The 25,263-nt window shown below is 36.2% G+C and overlaps 2 protein-coding genes across 2 annotated transcripts in view; one reads left to right on the forward strand and one right to left on the reverse strand.

Moving 5' to 3' along the window:
- Positions 1-3,437: 3,437 nt before the first annotated feature.
- On the reverse strand, positions 3,438-4,605 carry LOC118745062 (putative nuclease HARBI1). The gene is made up of 4 exons (XM_036478598.1): positions 4,282-4,605; positions 4,064-4,210; positions 3,506-3,991; positions 3,438-3,452 (listed from the first exon to the last, which is right to left on the reverse strand). The coding sequence occupies exons 1-4, from the start codon at positions 4,603-4,605 to the stop codon at positions 3,438-3,440; spliced, it is 972 nt and encodes a 323-aa protein (XP_036334491.1).
- A 6,156-nt stretch (positions 4,606-10,761) lies between these two features.
- The window catches only part of LOC118744148, a 36,162-nt gene continuing 21,660 nt past the window's right edge, over positions 10,762-25,263 (forward strand). Inside the window, exon 1 of the mRNA XM_036476928.1 lies at positions 10,762-11,224. The gene's annotated coding sequence lies outside the window, so the exon portion shown is untranslated. The remainder of the gene's footprint in view (positions 11,225-25,263) is intronic.

A 25,263-nucleotide genomic window follows, 5' to 3' on the forward strand; every position in this document is an offset into this window, starting at 1 on the left:
ATTTTAGCATTTTTATATGATGAAAAGCTTTTTATATTTCAATACCATGTGCTTTTATTAGCGATTTTACTTGACTTTCACGTATTTTTTGTACAGTAAATTACCACAACTTGCGTGGTAATGGTCTATTTTTAAATTAAATTCCAATAATATTTTTGAAACGTTTTCGATTTTAAAGTTTACGTAAACTATTCCGGACATTCCAAAACTTTATAAAGTTTAATTTGTTTTCAAAAATATTAATACAATTTTTAGTAGCACGTTTCCAATTTTACAAAAAATTAAACGTACAACATATTGTATAAATGCAGGGAAAGGGTTAAAACTTTTTCTCATGCTAACGAAGTAATACCGAAGTAGGTACTACAGATTAAAACCGGTATATTTAGAGAATGAAAAATCTAATCGCAACAAACGAAAATATGAAGGTAGATTCTTTTAAATTCAGCGCTGCTACAGCTTTAAATATTTCAAATTATTTCATTTATTTTATTTTAATTATCTATGAGAAATTTGAGTTCAGAAGAAGAGCACTAAAAAAGGCACTAGGCACTAAACAATTTTTTTTGGCATTTTAATTTTCAAAAAGCACTAAATCTAGTGCTTAAAGCACTAAGTTGGCAACTATGCAGACAATTACTCGACAACACACAACAGCCTCGCTCGTTTAACAGCCCTATTCTGTCAAACCTCACAAATAAATTGTGAGGAAAACAATTGTGACTTTTTTGTCAGTTCTATTTTGTGAGGTTATTCACAGCCAAACCTCACAAGAACACAGCTCTTTAAAATTCACCACTTGAGGTGAAAAGTGTTTTGCTGTCAAACGGCCATATTACAAATGAAAAACAGCGCGAAAGATGCAGGCTGAACAACAAGAAAAGTAAGTACTTTTATAAAATGTAAAGTTTGCTGTATAATATCGATCCAAGTTCGAAAGAAACTCGCAGGAGCAGCTGCAGTATTTTATAAGTTTCTGCAAGGACCACCCGGAGCTTCAACGAGGGAAGTTCCAACCAAGTAACCCCCAGTTAATACAAAATTTATGGTCAGAAGTGGCAGACACCCCAAATTCAATGCGAGGGCCCACTCGAACTGTGGCAAAGTGGAAGGAAGTAGGTGTGTTAGTTTTTTGTATTCCTATTTTTACATATGTATATATTTTCTGTTTAGTCGCTTATGCATTGGAAACACCAGTTGCGCAGTCGCGCACGCAGGCTGAAAGCACAACCGCATGTGACTGGCGGAGGACCTCTTATTCCTGACATATCCGAATTTGAACAGCAGGCAATCGATACCTTTGGGGCAGCAGCGGTGGATGGAATCTCCGGTGTGTCTTGCACATTGGGTCATGCCGTATTTAAAAAATTTATATTTCAATAGGAATTGTTTGTAATTATATTTCGCAATTCGGGGAATTGCTCAGTGATTTTTCTATGGGTGTGCGGAACGGAAGTTGGCATTGTTTTGAATTAAAGTTCCATCTATTAGTACACACGCATATAATAATTTTTAAATTCGGTTAGCGCATTTAAAAACATTAAGGAAATAATTTAACCGTTCTTCGAAATTCTAAACTCTTCCCTATTTAAAGTACACATTCATATCTGTGTTCGTATGGAATAGTAGCTTATGTCGGGAAGCTGGATTTAGTATAATACGGTATTCCCTTTATTCTTTAAACGACAAGGAATATTTTCATGAGACTTAATTAGAATATTGACTTGCTAGTATCGGAACTATTTCTTGCACGTTTATTTGCCAAAAGTTCTTCAACGGCTCGGCACTAGTGCTGCAATTTGCTAAAGCCAGCCTTTCGAAATAAGCTACTATTCCATACGATATATGTATATGCAAAAATAAGTATACTATGTTTTAACGATTTGTTTAAAATTTTATTAAGGTTGAATCATCGGTGACCATCGTTGTCGATGAGACCATTCCATCGGCTAATTCCGCTCCCATTACTCTTCAATCTCCTTTACATGAGTCTCCTTCTGCTACTACGTCTTGTTTTGTATTACCAGCAACTACTTGTCTTGAGGTTGCACATTCTGCTTCTCCCACTTCTGCTTCTGTATATTCTGATGTGGCTCCAGGTACCCCCACTTCTGTAAATCGCTCAGCAACTATTTCTTCGCATGGTGTCGTGCCCAATGTTGTGGTATCTTCTGCTGTTTCGTCGCCAACTGTTCAACGGAAATTGACCGTAGCAAAAGTTTTGAATACTGTGATGACCAATTTGGAAGCTTACGCACTTACGCAAATTACGCAAGCGCTTAATACGATCAGTCAAGCATTGAACAAGTTGACTGAAAAGCTAGACAAATTGTAGGGCGCTTAAAATCTTTAGATACTTGATAATTTTGAGAGTACAAAAAGGTAAAATCCATATGAATTCTTTTTAATTTTAGCACATTCTTCATTAGAATCTTTATGTTATAAAAATAGTTAAAACTCGTAATTTCTGTATTTTTTTTAATCTAAAGCTGCAATATGCATATAAAAAAGCACTAGTTATACACTGGTGGACCGATAACTGAAAAATATTTATCTTTTAATTGATTTAATTTTGATTGGTATGATGGATTTAATCGAATTACAACTCCCACATCGTTTTATGAAAAAAATAAAAGATATTAGTCACGACTTTTTCCATTTCAGTTACGAAGTTATTACGTCTTTTTGCATTTCAGGTGACGATATGTATGTTCGAAAATGAGCAACATCGTCAGCGAAATAATTCTCAAAAATCAACGAAATTTTTGAGCTAATTCAAACTTACACAATATTACTTAAATTGAATGAGCTATTAAACTGCACACCATAATTTTTTATAGAAATTCCGATTAAAAAGTTAAAAATTTTGATGACCATTTTTTGACCTTTCACGAATTATTATAAATCTTGTTCAAAGTTGAGTTACTTGATTTTCATTGTGACATGCATTAGGTTTACCTAACAAAATAAATTAAATCTAATAAATAAAAATGGATGATCAATACTTGTAAAGACAAAACGGTTTTAGTTATCGGGATACCAGTGTATGTATATTTGAGTGAGACTGTTTGTAAATGATAGACTGTCAATGGCCAAATGTCGTCTGCTATTATTTCTTTTAAATACATAGTTTCAAGCAAAAAATTAAATTTTATTCAAAGTAGAACCAAATTTCTAAACTTATCCAATTTATATGGTCGACAAGTTTTCACAAAACATTTTTTTGTTGTTTAATATTAGTAATTTTTTTATAAAAAACCATTGTAACCAAGTTTCAAACTGCATACACACATTTTTTCTAAGAAATCGAATTAACGAAAGTTTATTCACATGTGTTTGGAATATTGGACAGAGTTTGAAACTTGGACTTACAACGGTTTTGCTAAAGAAGGAACTTTATTTTTTATATAAAAACTTGTCAATATGTGGTGCGACTATCATTTTTTCGACCACTGTATATTTAAAGAGTTGTGGTTCTTAGAGACATTATGTACCGTTCCCTTACTCTTGCACCCTCGCTTGCATTTGAATTTTCTACACCTTCGATCACAACTTCGGAATCTTCCAGTTCTACAACTTCTTCGAATCCAAGGTCGGCAGCCACGCCATTCTTCAAAAGAATATTGTGGAGAATCGTACAAGCGTATATAATAGTCGCAGCTCTTTCGGGGCTATAATTCAATATGCGGTGTTTCGACAGGCATCGAAATCGCGACTTCAAAACACCGAAAGCTCTTTCGATGGTATTGCGTGCTTTAGCGTGCATCTTGTTGTACTTAATTTCCCTACAGTGTGAGGACTCTGCCACAGGTGTTAAAAGCCAAGGCTCCAAAGGATACCCCTGATCGCCTAACAGCCACGAATCACTTTGTGTGCTGTAATTTCTCATCAAATGCATTCGTGTTGGGGATGTGGTCCAGATGCCAGAATCGTGACAAGAGCCTGGATATCTCGCATTGACTACAGTAAACACGAGTCGATGGTCCCAGACCTTTGATATTGTTAAAATGGTTTTGGATTGTAACATTTAACGATCATTTTATAAAAATTAACTTTTACTTACTGCCTCAACATTTATGCTATAAAACCCCTTCCTATTCATAAAGAGAGAAACGGGAGTTCTGGCGTCTGTGGTCGTTGGTGATATAATCCCAATGTGTGTGCCATCGACTGCTCCGATTGTACCCTTTATTCCAAATTTGTATAGAACCTATAACAATTTTTAAACATGAACATTTATTACGAAATAGTTCTGGGACTTGACCCCTACCCTCTTTTCACTTCTGCCACCTCTTGTAGAGTTGATGGAAAACGCACTTCACCCGCCTTAACATCCACGATTATCTTCGATATGAAGTGCAGAGCGCAGGAAACCGATGCCTGGCTCATTGAAATGGAATAGCTATTCCCAACACATTTTTGATAAGACCCATGCGAGTAGAAATACAAGCAAGCAAGGAAGCGAAGAGTAAAGGGCATATCGGACTTCTGAACATCATTCGGTTCCAATTCTTGTATCAACGCTCGACATAGGGATTTTGGAAACCGGAACATTTGCAAAAATATAACATCCTCCATGGAAAACGGATCACTTTTGTAGCGCATGCTCTTCAGAAGCCTCCTTCTCTTTATCGCTTCCTCTTGTCCCTCCATAACTGCCGCACACACAAGTAATAGCTCCTCCATTATTTTCACATTAATTGAAACAAACGCAAGAATTTAATAAAAAAATGCTCAAAAAACAGCTGTTTTTGCTTTGTGAGGTTCATATGTCGTCATCACAAATTTTCTGACAATTGTGAGCTTTTTATGTTTTGTATTTTCGCCAGCATAGGGTGAACCTCACAATAGCAGAGAACGTATATTTATAGAGAAGGACCAAGAACGGATCAGCGTGGAAACTGTCAAATACCAACAAAACTGGCGAAGAGCATTTTAAGAGCGGCAAGCCAGAGACAATCGAATTTTAACAGAGCCCAGCCAGAGGCAAAATAAATTTAACAGAAATTGTCTCATCAAAGCAAATGCATATTTTTCTTGTTAGGTATGAAATGCCGATGGCTTTTAACGTTTTTACAACGCTATTATTGTTCTTTATATTGGTTAATTATTTAAAATAAATGCATGCATAGGTCGAAATATGTAATATGTACACATTGTGTACATGCATATGTATGCGAGAGATACAATTTTGTGAATCTAAAATGTGAAAGTTATGCAAATATGTAGTATGCAATTGGCAAATTCGTTGGTGATTTGCCGTCGGCATTTGGGTTGAAAAAATCTAATTTTACTTTTTTACCGATTTATTTGGGACTGAGAAACTTTAACTTAGAGTCGGCTTTATTTGGTCTACGAATATGTCCCAATAGTTTTGGAGTCAAATGAAAATGCATTTCCACATGCATACGTATGTACATACGTACTCCATTAACTGATGACGTTTTTACATGCATACATATATATGTATGTATGTGCATATTACTGCCAAAATACTACGCACGTACCCACAAATGTACATATTTACAACTCACGGCAGCATACATACATATGCACATAATTACACGCATACTCAAATACAACAATAACTATTTCTTTCCTAACCGCATGCGCGTATTTCTCAAGGCCAAGTAAATTCATTCATAAAAATAACCGCAGCACATCACCCCGCAAATTCATCTCCTTCAAGCGCAACTTTTTCAATCCGACACAAAAATTCTAAAATCTTAAAATGAAGAAATCTCGGCCAGCCAAGTGAAAAGTGGCAACTATTTCTCTATATCCAGTATTTCTCTATATCTAGTTTTTAAATATCTAAACTTTGAAGGGAATTTTATTACGACCTTTATTTTCGTTACCATTTTAAAATTACAATTCTGAATTCTATCAGTTATATTATAAAATAATTATGCGTTTAAATTGTTAGACCAAAGTGCATTATCTTAGCCATCCGAGGTACTGCTCCAATAATATGTTGGATATGTATAGCATATACATATTTTACCAAAAATTTACTTACAAAATCAAAATTATTGGAAATTATCGCTCAAATTTTCCAATGAATTTGAAACGAAAGGTCAAAGTAAAAGCGAAACAAAGAAACAATGATACCTGCGCATACTTTTTTCACAAAATTGTCTGCTCCATTTTTTGTTCCAGAAATGAAATTTAAATAAATAGAGTAGGCATTACTGTAACGCTGGTATGCCAAAATTACAACAACCACCCCCTAAGTGACAACACCTTATTATTATTTCACCATGGGTTTATATAATCTTCAGAGAAATGTTAAAAAATATTTAAAGATGTGACTGGTGGGACATTTCCTTGTGACTGGTATAAAGTATATAATGGTATAAGGTGTTTTTTTTTAATATATTCCAACAAATTAATGAAATGTAGTCATTTAAAAGGGGGTTACTACTGAAACAGAGATAATTAAGGCATATTTAAATTTATATCGTTTTCCTCTTTTCAGTGGAATGACCCATAAATCAAAGTTTCACACTTTATATAAAGCATCGTACAGTTCCATAAGTAAAGTAACTCTTCTTATTACCGTTTTTCCTGGCAGGTAGGTGTATATTTGGCAGGCTGTAAGTGTGTTTTTGGTTAGTGTATTGGTGTTTTTGGTTCAATGCGTTAGAGTATTTTGAATAATTTGTAATAGAAATGGAAGAAATTGTAATAGAAATGAAAGAAATTGAAAAATATAAGAGAAAATGCCAAAAAAAGGTGATCTCAGCTGTAAGCATTTTTCGGCAATCAGCTGATAGTGTTTTTACTTAGGAAACTGTACGATGATATAAAGTTCACAAAAGTTCAAAAAAATTTCATCAAAATTTCCAACGTTTTTTTAAAAATTTCTAGAAAACGTTCGAGTATGCAGTTTGGTAGCCCGTTCACTTTTAGTGAAACAAAATGCAAAATTCAAGTTGCTAAAAATTACCGTTGAGTTTTTAGAATTTTTTTTTTTTGGTGGAGGATATTGCGCATTTTCTTCCATATAACGCAGGGATTCCCAAAGTGGTTCAGGTTGACCCCCAGGGGTTCACGGAAGACTCGACGGGGGTCCACGGTGACGCGAAAAAAATATAGGGGTCCACGAAGATTTATCTGGTTTCGATGTAAAGAACCAAAATGGTTGCTTGATAGCCTCTTTATTTAACTTAAATTTTTTTGAGTGGTGTATAGTGCTCTTAACGCACTGCTGCACTTACCGTCACTTTGTGTTTTCATACGTGGGGAAGCCTAAAAGGCCACCTAAAGACTAAAAAGGTCATGATCTGGGGTCTTTTTCGAGGTTAATGGAGATAAGCTTCACTTTTGTGTAGGGGAATATGCTTCGGTCTTCCAGGCTGAGGTGATTGCAATACTCAAAGCCATGGACTACGTGGTGGAACATAGGTGGAGGGGAAGGAGTTTACGTGACTGCAGTGACCACACAGCTGCACTTAAGGCTTTGACCGGCACTCTATTTAAGTACTTCCAAACTAGTTCGGCAATGCAAGTCTCGTAAAATAACTAAAATATGATGGTGAACATAACGAGGTTGTTTTACTCTGGGTGCCAGGTCACTCCGGAGTACCTGGTTATCAGACATCTGATCATTTGGCCAGAGTTGGCTCAGACAAAACTCATCTTGGCTTCACAAGGTCTGTCTAATTTGTTGCTATCACTGAGCAGACGACACTGCAGACAACTGACTGGACTGCTGACTGGTCACTTCACGGGGCTCAAACACCTGACTGTGATAGGCGTAAATGTCAAGTCCATTTTCCCTCTTGCCTTGAAGAAGATGAGTCGGTGAACACTTTTTGTGCTTCTTGCTTGCTTGGTTATTTGTCATAGATTTTTTGAACTCGTTCTTTTCTCTGTTGTGTTTCTGAATTAAAAGTTTGGCGTAAAAGGTTTAGCCGTTTTGATGCTTTAAGTTTTGCGTTTTAAAAATGAGATAAATATTTTTCGCCTCACTTAAAAACTCGGAGCGATAAAAATGAAAATGATGTCATTATTACAAATAAACTATTTTTCATATACTCCACGTACAAAGTCATGAGTGAGCCGAACATTTGATGAGCTTATGGTGAAGATAATGTAAATAACGCTAGCTCTCGCAGTGCTCTTAAAAAGTATAACTCTTCCGAGCGAGAGAGTATTTTATGTATTTACGAGCTCTATTTTTTAAAGCCTACAAGTGTGTAATCACATTATTTTTATAAACAGAACACAAGAAAATATTTTACTTTTATTTTGGCCACTCTGAGTTTAGTTTTTGAATTCACCCGCGATGCAGATTTACATTGTTAGATCTCATTTTCAAATTTAATTTTTTTACAAGCTTTGGGAATGTATCAACAGGGGGTCCATCGAAACCAGTAAATTTTTTAAAGGGGTCTACGAGAAAAAAAGGTTGGGAACCTCTGATATAACGCATGATCAAAATCTATTTTTATATGGAAGAAAACGCACAACACACTCCACAACAAAAATTCTAAAAAATCAGCTGTAATTTCTAGGGATTTGAAACTTGCACTTGCACTAAAATTAAACGGGCTACAAAACTATATACTCGAACATTTTCTAGAAATTCTGAATAAAACTTTTGAAATTTTGATGGTAATTGTTTAAATTTTTGTGAACTTCATATAAAGTGTGACACTTTGACTTAGATGGTTATTTTTATACAATGAACTACATATATTTTCATAAATAATTAATGAAAAAACTTGCTCATGAAAATAATTGTGAATATTATAGTAGAACAAGGTGTACACTTACATTTGACCTTGACTGTATGTATGTATGTACATATTTATACCAATCGTACGTATGGATGTGTATACAAGCATATCTACTCGTTTACAGATTAAATCAGTGGGTCTCGAAAATGGAGACTTTCACTTTCACTTGCAACAGCTGAATGCCCTCGGCAGAATAAAAGCCATTGTGGGGTTGGCTACAGTAGCCCGCGCTTTCAGCCACCCTTTTTTTCAGTGTACGAAGAATATGCCCAGCATCAAATATTTAAGTTGAAGAAAAAAAAACACAATGAAAGCAAGTGAATGGCAGCGTTGCCGAAAGCTTTCGCTGGAAAATCATCCCTTTACCCTAAAAAAATCGCCATTTCGGCCAAAAAATCGTTTAGCTTTTGTTTATTGTATTTTTTTTTTTAACAAAATAAAAATACAAAGGAATTACATACAATGAGTCATATGCATAAAAACTAAGCAATCGCGTTTTCTTAAAATTGCATACCTTTAACTTAAATTTATTTGAACAAATTGAGTAAAAGGGTCTGAAATTAAAAAAAAAACACTTGTTTAGGTTTTACACATTACAAAACCAAATGGAACCCACATTGGATATGGATTAATAAAAGTGGATTTGCAATTGTTAAAGACAATTTAAAACTATAATCTAAAACACAACTGCCTTTAATTACATGAACTGCACTGGGTTTAGGTTTTTGAAGATTTTGAAGATTTTAATCCAGTTTTAAAATAGGGGTCTTCACACCGAGCTTGGTACTCGGTGTGCGGTAATTTTTGCCAATTTATTTTGTTTGTGTAAAATTATTTTTTTATCGGTGTACCGGTTACCGAATTATAGTAAAAAGGAAGCTTGATCATTTTTCTAATAGTTGGTAAACTGCAATCGGCTGTTCGATATTTATTAAATTTTAAATCCGCCCGCTGACGAAAGGCATAACGCATATGAGTAAGTAAAATTCCTTACATTTTCCGTTACAATTATTTTTTTTTTTTTAGGAAAAAAATCTACGATTCCGCTTTTGATAAAAATACTTTACCAGACTAACAAAATTAAACTGAAAAGGACGTTCACAGTTGATAAAATTACCGAGTGTCAACCAGCAATTCACCAAAACTACCAAAATGGATGTGAAGACCCTTAGGGCCGTTTTTTGAAGTAACCTTTAACTTTAAAGCTCACTTTATATTTGAAGGTTGGATTAAAAATAAAGCTATGTTAAAAGCCAAGCATTTTTATTATCGGTTTTTGACATATGTAGGTTTCTTGGTTGTAAAATGAATCAAAACCGATAATAAAATGCTTTACTTTAGGCACAATTATAAATTTTAATGCAACCTTTAAATATAAAGTGAGCTTTAAAGTTACAGGTTAAGGCCAGTATGCAGCTCTCAAGAAAAGCAAAAGCTGCATATAAAATGACGTACAAGAAATGGCTAAGAAATTTTTGCGTGTAAAATTTTCTTGAGGCGGTACGCAGTTCTTAAGAAATTTGCTAGAAAGTGTAGCACGTACGCTTTTCTAAAGTTTTTTGTGAAAAAAGAGCACAAGGAAACCCATGTTTGTAACAGAAATATATGCCCGTTCCATTATTTCTTGAGGAAGGAGTGAGGCAATCGGTTGGTGAAGTATCAGATGTCAAAATTCCTTGGACACACTCTCGAAATAATGGAAATATTTTCTTGACCGTTTTCTTGAGAGCTGCATACAAGCCTTTACTTGAGAAAACGGCCATTAGTGTAACATTAGCATTTAATAACTGATAGATAACTTTGACTGAACAAATTCCCTCTCCTACTTTTCTGTCTCTTTCAAATCAGTTTCGGCAGTGCAAATTAAGGATTTGGTTACAATTCTAGAACAAATTTAATATAACTAAAAGCATGGTTGTAGAACAAAAGTATGTAAGTGCATGGTTGTATATAGGGTTACGTTTTCCTGTAACAAATTTTTTACATACATACATATGACATTTAGTGGAATAACTAAAATAAAAAAAATCGTCATTACGAGGAAAAAATCGTCAAAACGTCATTGAGCTCAAAAAACGTCAAAATGACGACGAAATCGTCAATTCGGCAACTCTGGTGAATGGTAAGAAAATGGAATAAAAGTTAGCGAATAGAGCTTTTTACCTCGCACTCAGGTACTTACCACAAACCACCCTAAACTTATTGCCGGCCAATGTCACCGATCGGAGTGCAGCCATCCTCAGGTGAAATTCACTACGACAAGCAATGTAAAAGTTTTGCTACAAACAGCGGCTCAGAAACAAGTCGGCCACCGCGGAGGACAGGTGTTCTGGTCGCTGTTAGAGTGGTGTTCGATTCAACAATTACCGTGGGCCGGTATGACATAGCACGAGGCATTGCACAAGGTGGAACGAAAGGAGATGCCTAACGAACATTCAAAACGCGTCCTGCACGCAATTTGCTCATATCATTCCGACTCGGTAATCAACTGTGCGATACGAACACATACATACATATTTATGTGGCTATTTTGAATGCTTATCGATGTGTCGGTAGGAGTATACACTCGCGAGTTTTTTTTTATTGGGCAGACAAACATACAAAGTACGTAAGTATGTACATACTATGTTGTTAATGTGCTCTTACGAAGTACGACATTAAAACAGTTTCATGTCCGTTAGTAAACATACTCGTGTTGTGCGCAGAGTGGCCCAAAGGCACCGAAGCGGTTGCTGAAGGATTCAGTTCAAATGAATGCACACAACAAAATGTTTACACTCGGTTGAAATTCATCTCGCGGCCTCTTTAACTGTGAAATGGTTATTTTCGAAAAAGTGATGTTTGCCCAAAATTTACGAAAAAATCAATATACTACATACATACTGTCACTACATACGAATAAAGGCGCGCTAGTGTTCTGATGGCGAAAAAAGTCGCGTAAAAAAATTCTTACGAAAAAAGACGCTTAAGGTAAACTTCGGCGAAGAAAGACGCGTAAACACAGATTTACAAATGGCCAAGGATAGTCACTTCAGCATCATTCCAGAAAAACTCTTTGGGGAATTTGCATAGGCTGATTTCCAAAACGTATCAATACAATGTTTGGAAACTGTTATACTGCGGTATTCCAACTGTTTGTATATGCAGAGTTGCGATACATTGCAACCATATACATTGCAGATTTTAAATATGCAGTATAGCAATGAACAATTTTTCTGAATTTTTCATTTTTAAACCACCAATGGTAACCAATAACACCGAAGAATCATCATTTGTTTCTGATGCGCTGACTGCTCTAGCGATGCGTTTTGATAACTTTTCAAATGCGTTTTGGAAAGGTAGACATTGTCAACCAATTGTAGTTCGGCGTTGTGGAACACTATACTTTGTACGTATGCAAAGCAATTGACGTTTTGGAAGTCAGCCATAAGTAATAAATAAGTTTACGGGTCTTTCTTCGCCGTTAACTATGTTAATAGTCTTTCTTCGTTGAAGTTTTTTTATGCGTTTTTTCTCGCGGTCAACTTTTGAGCTCGCGCTTTTATTCGTGTCTAGTGACGATATGTACAATATGCATACATACGAATGTATTTATGAACGTTTGTATATTTTTGTACGGGAACATTAGGGCTATTCGCGATTTGGTGCATAAGAGCTGACAAATTTATGCAATTGCAGAAATATGCCATGGATTGTGAGCGGCCTTTATTAAACTGTCATGGTAAAGCTTTTGCAAAACAATTTTTGTGCATCAGCTTTGGTTTTGTTTATGAATGCAATGCATAGCATTTTTATGCTATGGATTTTAGGTATTGCAAATTTGTCAAGCCATGACAAATGCAAATGCGTGTATTTTGTTTGTGTATTGCAAATAATTTGCAATACAAATTTGCATTGCAATGATGCTAGGCCATTTACACCGGATCGCGAATAGCCCTATTGTATATTCCGATTGCACATTTATACAAAAATAACCCAGTAGGAAATATCTACCCAGCCAGCAGAGAAACGTAAATTTTGCCGACATGTTATTTGACAGAAACATTTTTTTGAAGTGAAAACTTCTTTAGCGGCGAGAGTGAAATTGAGAGTGGTGAGAGAAACAGGCTTGCCAGACTCTCGTTTTTGTATTTCTTAAAAATAAATGAGAGCAAACATTTTTGTTTGCATGAATTTTTTGGATGTGGCATTTTAGGCGGCGAACTGTTAAACAGCCGGAAAAGAAATTGCGAAAACAAATTATTTCCGCTCTTGGCTTAAGTTGACGTGTTGAGTAATCATTGGTGATTTCTTACGGTAAATTAAATTAAGTTAAGTCTAGACTAACTTAGCTTGAAGTCTCGAAGTCGAAATGAAGTGATTTTGTTTTTGTTTTCTTCGCTTTTATTCTCGCTTTGCCGGCGGCCCCACAATGCAGCCATACGCAGTGTTGCCGTTGAAAATTTTCATAAAGTGGCAAAAAAGGGGTCATTGACGAAAAAAGGGGCACCATATAATTTTTGCTTTTCTTTACTAGTAAAAGAATAAATCTGTTGAATTTAAAAGGAAAATAGCGGGGAAAGCTTTGCACAAAACAGGGTTGCAAACATACACATAAATCTAGTTGCCACAAGGAAAAAAGTTGCATTTCCTTTAAAAGTTTTAAGTGATGCATTTTTTCGTAATTACAGGAGGAAAATTTTTTTAATAGCATGGCCCTGTTAACATTTCCCAAAAAAATCTCTGAAAAGAAGCAAAAGTCGCACATAATTTTGGAAAAGGGTCAGAAAATCTAAATTTTCAAAAACCCGGGCCAAAGGGTATTGGCGCTTAAAAAGGGTCAATACATATGTACGTATATTAAGCTAGACAATGCGCGTTTATGTGTTTATGTGCCGAAGTAGAGTCTACGTGCGTAAATATGTCAGCGCATAGAATTCAAGCGGGGCACATAGGAGTATTTGACCTATTTAGGCGGCCAAAATTATTTTTATGAAAATTTTAACTCAAGGTGTTTAGAAACGACGTGTTACAATGTTTAAAACTGTAAGTGTTTAAAATCAAGTAAATAGAGTAGGAGGATGTCCTAGTATTCGACGAAAACAACGAGAATGAAGTTGCTTGAAGTTTGACATCGATATACTCTATGGTATCGAGATCCGATTGTGGAAACATTGATACCGACGTATTCATATCGCCGCGGAGAAGGTTTTTATCTAGGTTAGAATAAACAAGTAAGAAAGTCTAAGTCCGGGCGGACCCCAACATTAAATACCCGGCGCAAGTATTAAATATATGTTTTTTCACCTTTCCGAAAGCTACCGGTAGATGGTAAGCCGGGGTGTATCAATTTTGAGTAAATTAGCGTCCTTAAATTTCGAGTTATTGAAGTTTCAAGCATATCTGAAATTTGCCGTTATATAAAAAGCGGCCGTAATTTTAGTCCGATTTCAATCATTTTCAACGTTTTGCTTTTATTTGGCAAGCACAATAAAAATACCGAGTTTGGTACAAATTGATAGAACGGTTACCGATATACATATATGTGATCATAAGTGGGCGGTGCCATGCCCATTTTCCAAAATTTTACCATGAACGTATATCTTGATAAAGAGTTGTTGCAAGCATCAATTTTGAATAAATTAGCTTTAATATTTACTGATTTATCGAAGATTTTGTATTTCTCTAAATTACCGTTATATGGGATGTGGGCGTAGTTATTGTCCGATTTAAAAAAATTGCGGGCATTTGGTATGGTGTACCAAGGCCAACAACTGTGCCAAGTTTGGAAGAAATTGGTGCAGCGGTTACCAAGATATACACATGTAACCATAAGTGGGCGTGGCTACGCCCATTTTCCAAAAATTTAAAATATTCTTATTTTTCGTCTGAAAATTATTGTAAACATCAATTTTGAGTGAATTATCTTCAGTAGTTACTAAAATATCGCAGTTTTCGTATTTCTGGAAATTACCGTTATATGGGAAGTGGGCGTGGTTACTGTCCGATTTCGCCCATTTTCAATACCAACCTACCTTGGATTAACAGAAACCTACATACCAAATTTCGTTGAGATATCTCGACGTTTCGTGTACACGGACGGACGGACAGACGGACAGACGGAAGGACAGACAGACATGGTTTAATCGATTTCTCTATTCATTCTGAGCATATATGTATACATTTGTCTATATCTATCTCGATTCGTTTTGGCTGTTACAAACACCCGTTATGTGAACAAAATTAATATACCCTTGTGCACAAGTGCGCTCGGGTATAAAAAGGGTTGCCACCTGCTAAAAAATCGAATGCAATTAAGCTAAATTAATACTACAATATGGGTATCAATTGGGATGTTTTCGAAAAGGCTTTATTTCTAAACAACATGTGGGAGGATTACCATCTGTTTAAAAATTAAATTCAACTTTAATTCAAGGGAAGTAGGTAACTTTGAAATTCATTCAATTACATTTAGTAGGATTAAAAAACTGAATTAAATCAAAATAACATATGATTAAAAAAACACTATCCGGAGAAACCATTATGTTGAGTTTTTGTGAAATAATTAGTATTCAGAAATTTAATACACTCATCGTACTAACTACAGTATATTGTAGTTTGTTTTTTTGTTGGAAATGTCTCTTAATTTTCATTTTTTAGTGAATCTTTTGTACTTTCTTAGAATTAATAATTATAAATAATTTCGAATACGTGGCAACTTTGTACAAATATCTCCAGATACCCTTAAAATTAAAAACATTATTTGAATACAGAATTCCATCAAAATCGTTAGAGTCGTTTCCTATAAACCTTTGGATATATATACCAGGGTTGTTGCGAATATTCGCATTCGTATTCGCAACCGCGGAGCTTCCGCATTAATTTTAACATTCGCATTCGCTTTCGCATTCGCAATAATCAATGCGGAGCTTTTGCGAATGCGAATATTGTGCAAGTGCACTGATAAAACATATATCTGGCAAACAAAATGACAAATTGTAGCCGACACTTTTTGCCTGTGGAGATGCCATGCTAAAACGGTTCCCCTATGTCCCCTTCTTTTGTAATTTAAAGTCAAAGAGTAAGATCCTTCAGTGCATATTTGCAGATAACCTTTAATTAGGTATGAATTATGTAACTATCGAATATTATTTTTCGAAGGTCTGTTTCAAAAACTAGCGATGCGCTAGTTCTTTTTTACTTTTTCTTAGATAAGGTTAATTATTGTTTTTCTCATGAAACTTATTATGATTAAGTTCCGTGTTTCCTTTTATTAGTCTTTCAGCTTGAAACCAACTCGCATCGTGGCTCAATTACAAAAAGCCTTAACTAAATAAAAATCCAAAATTCACTTTTTGATTGATTATGATGCATTTCATCGAATCATAAGTCCCCACATCGTTTTATGCAATAAACAAATTTAGTTAGTTGTTGCATTTCAGCGACAATGTGAAATACGTCCTGTCCATACTATATTAACGATATGTTGAACATTTTCGTTCATTCGCCTCAAAATATCAAAGCACATTGAGTGCATGTAATGGAACAACAAAACGGATTTGATGGCTTATGGTACCGACAGCGTTGAGTAATTAATTGTGACTGCCTGCAACTAAGAAAAGTCGAGCTCAGGTAATAAAAACACTAATTACAAGCTATTCATTACAGGTGAACCTTTCCAAGAAGTCACCCGTGAACTAAGCAGATTTGAGACCTTCATCCTCCGTGATTCCAACAATTCAAAAACAACAAAATAACAAGATTTTAAACTAATTCGACTGGCCCACGACTTTTAAAACAGAATTTTCTTCGAAATTTTCATTTCTAGAAAATAATAATTTATTTGTCATAACCACCTATTTAGAACCTCGCTACAAGCGCACATTTTTCAAATGAATTAAAAAAACTAAAATCGAAAAACTCTGATGACATAACAGGTTCTCCAAATTCTGAAACAACCAAAAGAATTGGTTCTCCAAATTGGGAAAACAACGGTGTCTAAACAATGTTCTTGCCATGATGCTTGATTGTGAAGATGCAAGTCAGGAGGAAAAGCAAACCGGTGCAATTCTCAAAAAGGAATTATTGCACCACAATAAAGAAGGAAAAAAGAATAAAAGTCCTCTCAACTGATGCAGCGTCAATCGAAAAGAATTTACAATTTTGTCAAGTTTCAAGTTTTTCAAGTTTGTCGCCTCGAGCGAGTAGCTATTTAGTGGCGCAGGTTTGATTTACGACCCTTTAAGAAAGAGGGATGTCTAAAATTCCACATTCGCAGCATCCCTAATATATACATTAAAGTGGTCCAAAAATGTATGTAAAAAAAATAAGGTCGCATTTTTAAAGGATTGTTCTATACCAAAAAAAAAATATACCCCTATTTTTTTATTTTGAAAAAAGAACAAATAGGGTGTGCTCAAAGCGCTCAAAGTTTTCAATGTACTTTATATGGGGAAAAACCCACTTTTCGTAGAAATAGTGTAGAATTCTTGAAAATCAATATTTTTCGATCGGAAAAGTTTGCTTATCTTCAGGAGATTCCCGGTAATAATACCCAATTGTTCCTTTAACAATTTTTTCATGGTAACTATATTTTATAGGTCCTAGAAAATGCAATGGGCGGAATAATAAAAAATCTTTAATTATGAGAAATGGTTAAATATACAATTGGATATCAATATTTGAAGTCTCCTGAAAAGAACCACGGTTTTACGATTGAAAAATATTGATTTTCAAGAGTTTTATACCATTTTTACGAAATTTTGTTTTTTTCCCATATAAAATACATGGAAAACTTTGAGCGCTGTGAGCACTCCCTAAATATTTTTTGATTTCAAAATGAAAAAATAGGGTTATATTTATTTTCGGTTCAGAACAATCCTAGGGGGTGGCGGCATTAAAATTCCGACTTTATTATTTTGGACCACTCTAATATACATACATATTTACAAGAATTGATTGTTTAAATTAATGAGATACATACATATACATATGTAGTTTGAGACAAAAATCGTACGATTTTACTGCCTTAAAAACTTATTTTCAAATTTTTACTAGAACTTACCCTTAAGTAGAGAATTTTTTTCTAAATGTACTGACAACTACTCTCCAAATTTTTATATTGGACCCCTCCTCCCCCACCGTCCCAGCATCCCCTCTTAACGTTGTCGGGCGTCTTGACTTTCCTATCACCCCCCTTTACTCATTGAACACTTTTACAGAACACCCTGTACATGTAAAGAAAACAGGTACAGTACTGCAGCAGTATTTTCGGTTTATTTTTCGGCAGTAGTAAATATTTCCAATGGTCAGTGCACAGCAAATGCACCTTTTCAGCAGTTGTTTTGTTTGTTTCCAAACTACGAACTGTCAAGCATAACACCCAAGCAAAAATCTCAGCGCCGTTGAGTGGTGTTACATAACTTTATGACTGTAGTTCATTTCTCTAATCCATTAAAATTTGCAAAAATACGATATTTTTCCTTATAGCTCTGCCGGTACCAGTTCATATTATATTTGTATTAAACTATTTGGATTATATGGTAACTCTCTGCTTTACAATTATCTAATTTAATATCATTTAAAAAATGAACACACGATTTAAAGCAGATTTTTACAACTTCGACTTGTATTAAACACATCTAAAAACCAAATAAACAATTATCAACACGGCATTTTGACAGCGCGGTGCGAGCGAATTAAAGCAAAGAGGGATAAGAAAATAACAGAATATAGTCAAGAATTATATTCTCTTCACCCTATATTCAGTTAAAGAAGAAAAAAGTGCGTTTGGAAAATTCGACTTTTGGTTGCCTAAATCGGCCAAATACCCCTCTGTGCGACGGGTTGAAGTCAAATCGAAGTGATTTTGTTTTTGTTTTCTTCGCTATGTTTGTATGTGTCTTAAGCTACAATGCAAAAAACGCGACTAGGTCCTCCATGCACTCATGTAAAGAGTATCCCTAAGGTTCAAGGAGTATCCAAAATTGTGGTCCAATTAACATTGTGATGTCCTAGGGTAGGACCAAATACTCCAGCTCTGCATTAGAGACACGAGTTGGGCAACTACCGTATAACAGAGGAACATTTTGTAAGTGTGTACTGCAATATAGCATAAAGAGACCACAATGTCCAACGATTTTTTGCAGAATGGCCAATAAGCTGATAAAAGTTTGTGTTGTGTGCTCGTTTATGGCTGCATTCTCTGATTCTCTCAAAACTGGCGAGCAAATCATAAGAAAAGCAGCGGCATCAAAAGCACAATGTTTCTCCACTTGAGGTACCAATAGATCGCAGGACATGCTCCATAGCCTGATAAAACCGTAAAGGTAAAGCGTGACCACTTTCCTCTGGCCTCTGCGTGTGCGATAACGTGGTTTTTTGGTGAGAACGTATACGCTCAACAGCTGCTGTACGTCGCATTATCATGAGTAACATCGATTCAAGGGCTACATCTCGTTTTGAAAAAAAATTTAATAAAAATATAGAAAAGTTTATAATGGTCGGAGAGCAACAGTATCCAAAATTGAGTTGCAAGCTGCAAGTACAGGATCTTCAATTAGACAGAATAGCATAATCGTCTAATTTTCTAAACCTTTTAGAGGCGTGGGTATATAATGAGAAAGCTTTAGACATTCCTAATATTGCTATAGTAATTCAATTTAAAAGCCTAATGACGAGAGCAGGCGGAGCTGTAATAAATGATGGAGCACATGATGGAGCTGTTTGAAGTTTGGCTGATTGGATGTTCGAAAAAAGAAAAGCACTTCTCCAAAAATATCTCCTAATTTTTTTGTGATAAATAATCCATTTTAATGGTGATAAATAGTGAAAATGGAAGTATGTGATAGCAGGCTCAATTTGGATTACATCTCATTTCCTGTAGCGTAGCCGTGGCTATGTTACAAATACACTTGCGCCGATTCGCAAAGACCATTGATGAGCAGCCTTCGCAAAAAGGCAAATCCTTGAGAGAATTTACGTTTTGAAATTTGGAAATTTTTTACCCAAAGTGAATAGAGCTTTGAACATTATTTTCACAAATTAGTTTCAAAAACATTATTATTCTTTTCAGGAAGTTACCAGCGATTTTTGGTAAATGTGTCACAAAGCAGCATTTGTATTCTGAATATAAATAATATCGGTGGAGAATTTGGGAATACTGAAACCTAGAGTAAAAATGAAGTATGATAAGAAAATAACTTGTGTCGAAACCAAGCTAATTGGATAATGTTTTTGAGTACTACCAACACATATACTCATCATTTGAACATACAAAAAAAGCAGAAGTCTGTTTTACAAAAGCCAAGTCATGTTTTCACATTTTTTTGCTGCCTTTACACTTTTCTTAACGTTTGCCATCTTTCTACATTAAAATAATGCAATATATTAGCTGCTACTAATTTCGCACAGAAAAAGTAATCATTTGATCTAATGTGCACTGGGAAGTTTTCTATTTCTACGTACAAAATTATTGTATAAACTTTTCAATTTCCAAAATTCTACTCTGTAAAATTCAAAGGCTTCTAAAAAAAAATTAAAATGTACTACAAACCAAGGCACATTAAACAGGTAGTATCAGTAGAGCAAAAACAACATTTGCGTGTATTTTGTTGTTGCTTCTGGTATCGAAAGTGTCAAAAACTGTTCTGAATTTTTTCTTCTAAATCAAAGCGTGTCATGTGAAATACAAAAAATTATAAAAAATAAAAAATTGAAATTGGAAAAAATAAAAATTGATGCAACTTTCTTTCCTAGTAAATTTGTTTGCTTCTCGAAGCATTGATCCATCCTTTGCAAGGCCCAGTAATCAGCGGTCGTGCTGCTGAGTTGGGCGAACGTTCCAAAAGCTGCTATTCAATCGCTTGTTTTGTATGGAAAAAGGTTTCACATGCAAATGGATTTTAACAATTCATAATTTTTGTGAGAAAAAATTAAAAATATTTGACATTTTCGAGACCAAATAATTTGAAAATAAATCAAATCAGCTGCTCTACTGATACTACCTGTTTAATGTACCTTGCTACAAACCATTACCTTGTTTATACCGACACATAAGGCGCTTTGACCCAGTTCGCTGTGATTCAAAACGGATGCATAAACTAAATTTCAAAATGCGTTGAAATTGAAAAGTGTGTTGGCTTCAATTTGTTTTCAAATCGGTTTTTTGTTTCTCACATCAGTAAGAAAACAAGTATGAACGCATCACTCATTTGAAGTGAAGTGACAATAGGCTGGTTTTGTTTATACAGCCCGTTTTAAATTCGAATTATTGTTATAATAAATTACAATTATTGTTTGTTTCCATTTCGGTCAACCGCGCAAATTATTTATTAAAAAAAAAATGTCGTTTAAAAATAGCAGATTTTGTTTACTTTTGAATAAGACTTTATCGAGTGCGCTATTAAGACAGGGGTATAAATGCTGTAAAGAAATATATGGTTCTTGTGTAGGTATAAACCAGGTACGTGATAAAAAAATAGGAAGGTAGAACCGCTGAGAGGAATTTTTCATATTCTTGACGTTTGCAAGCATTTTAATTTTAAAATTTCGCAAACAAAAAAAACTTTGAACAATTCCTTTTTTCTACTCTCAATTTTATATGATTTAAAATGTTGGCAAACTTCAAAAAAAAATCATTGGCGACGAATTGAGAGATCGGTTTTACCTTACTATGTTTTTATCATGCTACAAACCAGGATAAAAACATTACAATGACGTTTCTGACGTTTGCGGGCATTTTAAAATCATATAAAATTTAAAACAAAAAAATTAAATTGTACACATTTTTTGTTGTTTGGGATTGAAAATGAGCATGTGTGTGTGAGTTTGAGTTTTTAATTTTTAAATTATATTGCTGGAAAAACGTCACATTGCCTCTCAATGGTTTTACCCAAGGCATACCCTGCAAAAATCGTTGGACCATGTAGTCTATTTGTGGTAAATTGGAGTACTTACAAAAGTGTTCCTCTGTCATGCTGTAGTGGACCAACTCGTGTCTCTGCGCCAGCTTATTGTTTGTTATCCGATCACTGCTCGTGTTTTAACGAAACGTGATTGAAGTTGAGCATTTGAAAGCACATTTACATGTCTGGCTGTAGCTGAACGTGTAGAGATGCTCGCTGTTAGTTCTTAGCTCCCAGCATGTTCGGGTTCGAATACCGTCAGAGGCAACATGTAATTTTTAATTTTTGTCTTGGTTTTTAATCAGCCTCATTGCGTAAGTCGTAAATTAGGCTGAATTGTACGACTCGACAACATTAGCATTGTCTACTGTCGTGCTGAAATAAGTAAGCGACGAAAATTGTCGAAAACTATGCAGTGCTGCCAAGTTCTTCTGTTTTAATACACTAGTCGAGTGGAAATTTTAGGCAATGACGCTAAATTTTCGATACGATTCGACTCTCGAAAAACGACTTGCATTCGGCACGACTCTCGCAATGAGGCTGATTAATTTCGAAAAAGCATTTGAGAAGTGAAGAACAAAAGCGTGTACAAACGAAAAAATATAACAACAATGCCATTGTTAATATGTTGGAGTAGTTTTGTGCTACTCTGATGTAATGCAGGGATGGAGTATATGGTCCTGCCCTAGGACATCGCAATGTTAATTGGACCATATTTTTTATATGAATTGTGGTTAATTTTGGAGTACTCTTTGGTCCTTAGGAAGTACTCTTTACACGCATGCATGGAGTAGTCGCGATTTTTGCAGGGATATTCAATAAGTTAGAAGTGACAACTAGCTCGAACTCTCGTGGAGCTAGTTATAATGTCAAAAAACAGTAAACAAACAAATTAACCCTTTGAGGTGCGAGTTTGCTACAGACTAGCATCAATTGAAACGCATCAGCATTAATACATACATATGCACGTATACTAATTTTAAGAATTACTTCAATATTATCTTCAAAGAGTTTTAATTGCATTCGCATCTCACGTGTACATGCACACTGAGGGAAACAGCGAACGGAATTTTCGCTTTTTACCCGCTGAAGCTCGTCGTCTGTAATGTGACTTTCAGCCAAACTCGCGTAGGTAATCATTTGCGGAACGTGAATCGCTTTGACGAGCGACAGTGCGTCAGCAATGCCATTGTCCTTGCCGGGAAGGTAGCGAATGTCGGTAGTGAATTGGCTCAAAAAATTAAGATACCTTATTTGCCTAAGCGAAGCTTTTTCCATTTTTTTTGGAAAATTTTTATATGGAAAATTTTTGTCTCTCGACCATATGTTGGAAGTGCTTTACCGCTTTATACGCACCTAAAAGCTCGCGGTCGTACGTGCTGTAGCGCTGCTGTGCGCCATTGAGTCGTTCCGAATAGAAACTGAGAGGTTGCCATTGGTTGCCGTCAAGTTGCTGTAGCACGACTCCGAGTGTCGTTCCGGAAGCATCGACCGCGAGTGCTAAGGGTGCGCCAGGCTTAGGAAATACCAAAAGGGTGGCTGCTGTTAGCTCTGCTTTGCAACGCTGAAAAGCTTCGTTGCCTTTCGGATTCCATTCTATTCTTGAGGTGTCGCGTTTTTATTCCCTTTAATGAGGCTAGTCAAAACGCTTTGGCTCTCCGCTGCTTTGGGTAGAAACCGACGGAAAAAAATTCAGCATACCCAAAAAACGTCGTAAGGTCGCACACTCGTTCTGGTGCTTTCATTTCTTTAATGACCTTCACCTTGTTTGGTAGTGGTTTTAGACCGTCCGGAGTGACCACGTATCCAAGGAATGTCACTTCCCGCTTTCCGAAGACGCATTTAGAGGGGTTTATGACAATGCCAAATTCGCCGAATTTTTGGAAAACCGCGCGCAAGTATCGTCTATGCTCGTCCGCATCTCCCGAGGAAACTAAAATATCGTCTAGATAAGGGCACGAAAAATCGAAATGAATATATGGTCCATGGAAATGAAGAATATGGTCCATAAAACGTTGATACGTTTGGCCGGCGTTACGTAAGCCGAAGTACATGTAAACGAACTCGAACATTCCGAACGGAGTCATTATAAATAGCAGTTTTCGGTACATCAGCGGGTTCCACTGGAAGTTGATGGTATGCCCGTGCGTAAAATCGTGGAGATGAAGGATCGGATATCGGTCGGGTTCGGTTACGCTGTTTAACCGCCTAAAATGCCCACAGGGTCTCCACTCGCCATTCTTTTTCCGCACCATGTGAAGAGGGGACGCCCACATACTTCGCGAGGGGCGACAAATTCCTGTGTCGAGAAGCGATTGAATTTCAGCTTTGGCGGCTTTCAGATTGTCTGGGGCCAAGCGCCTCGGCTTCGAAAAAATGGGAGGACCCCTCGTGATGATGTGGGGCGTGACACCATGGGCGACATTTTTGCGACCATGGTTTGGCTGTGTTATGTTTTTGAATTCCCACAGCAAATCCTGAAAAGGCATATCACGATTAATAAATGACAATTTACCTACGTCGCCGTTGACTTTTTTAATAGCGCAGCATTGCGAAGCATTTGTCAAACTATCCACCAGCTTGCGTTGATGCAGGTCGACCAGTACCTTGAAGTGTGCCCGGAAACCGGCCCCTAGGATAGGCTGCGAAACGTCCGCAATAACAAAGATCCACTGGAATTTTCGGCGAAGACCGATGTTGAGGCAAATAGATTTCTCGCCGTACGTTTTTATAGCTGAGTTGTTTGTAGCGTACAGCTGTAAATCTGCATCTGGCTGTCGTCGTTGTGCTGGCGTAGGTGGAAAGACGCTAACTTCTGCGCCAGTATCCACTAAAAATTGTAGGTTGCTGTTTAGACCCTCGCTGAGGAGTCGACGATTGGTCGCACCAGGCCTCACGTATCGTCTTTGGTGACAGGGCTCTTAGTTTAAAGCTTTAGAGCATGGCTTTCGGCACGTTGTTGCTTTTTCTGCGAATCTCCTATGGTACCAGCAAATGTCCGCGCCACTGCTTGGTGTGCGCGCGCGTCTTCGTGAATCGGATCGTCGCCTCTCTCTACCTCGTTGCTCTAATTCCGAATTTAGCTCTGCAACCTCTTTCATAAAAGCACATATCTGTTGCGCCAGAGAAGTTTGATCGCCATGTGCAGAAACACATACGGACCGTCGCTAACCTAAACTATTTTAACTGCAAGTAATCCGACTTTGTCTAAAGGCTCGGTGCTAATCGATATGATAGAGCGAATATTTTGCGGCAATCTGTTAAGCCAAATAGATTACCGTCGTTCATTTCGCTACCAGCCAGGTGGCGCATTTCGCGCAGCAGGTGTGACGCAGGCGCATGTCTCCAAGCTCTAAATCCTGCAGAGTTTTTTTTTCTTTTTTGCTCAGAATCGGCAAACTGCTCTAACAAGCGCATCTTTAGGGTTTTATACAAGTCCACAACTGGCGGATTAAGTATAATGTCGCTAATTTGTGCGAGGACGCTGCTCTCGCTGGCGGCTACTACGGTGTGGTACTTAGACCTGTCGCTCGAAATTCCAGCGGCAATAATTTGCGACTCCACTTGCGCAATCCACAGCTCGGGTTTTGCGTGCCAAACTGGTGGAATTTTCACGGTCACCTTTGCGATTTCGG

This window comes from Rhagoletis pomonella, unplaced genomic scaffold (genome assembly GCF_013731165.1).
Source record: "Rhagoletis pomonella isolate Grant_MI unplaced genomic scaffold, Rhpom_1.0 Rhpom_scaffold_00008, whole genome shotgun sequence".
NCBI classification, from domain to species: domain Eukaryota; kingdom Metazoa; phylum Arthropoda; class Insecta; order Diptera; family Tephritidae; genus Rhagoletis; species Rhagoletis pomonella.

Excerpts from the sequence above, each read along its gene's own strand:
- LOC118745062 (XM_036478598.1), bottom strand. The coding sequence starts at position 4,605 with ATGCGCTACAAAAGTGATCCGTTTTCCATGGAGGATGTTATATTTTTG. Across the intron at positions 4,211-4,281 it reads CTCTACAAGAGGTGGCAGAA|GTTCTATACAAATTTGGAAT; the intron begins GTGAAAAGAGGG and ends AAATTGTTATAG. Across the intron at positions 3,992-4,063 it reads ATAGCATAAATGTTGAGGCA|GTCTGGGACCATCGACTCGT; the intron begins GTAAGTAAAAGT and ends ACAATATCAAAG.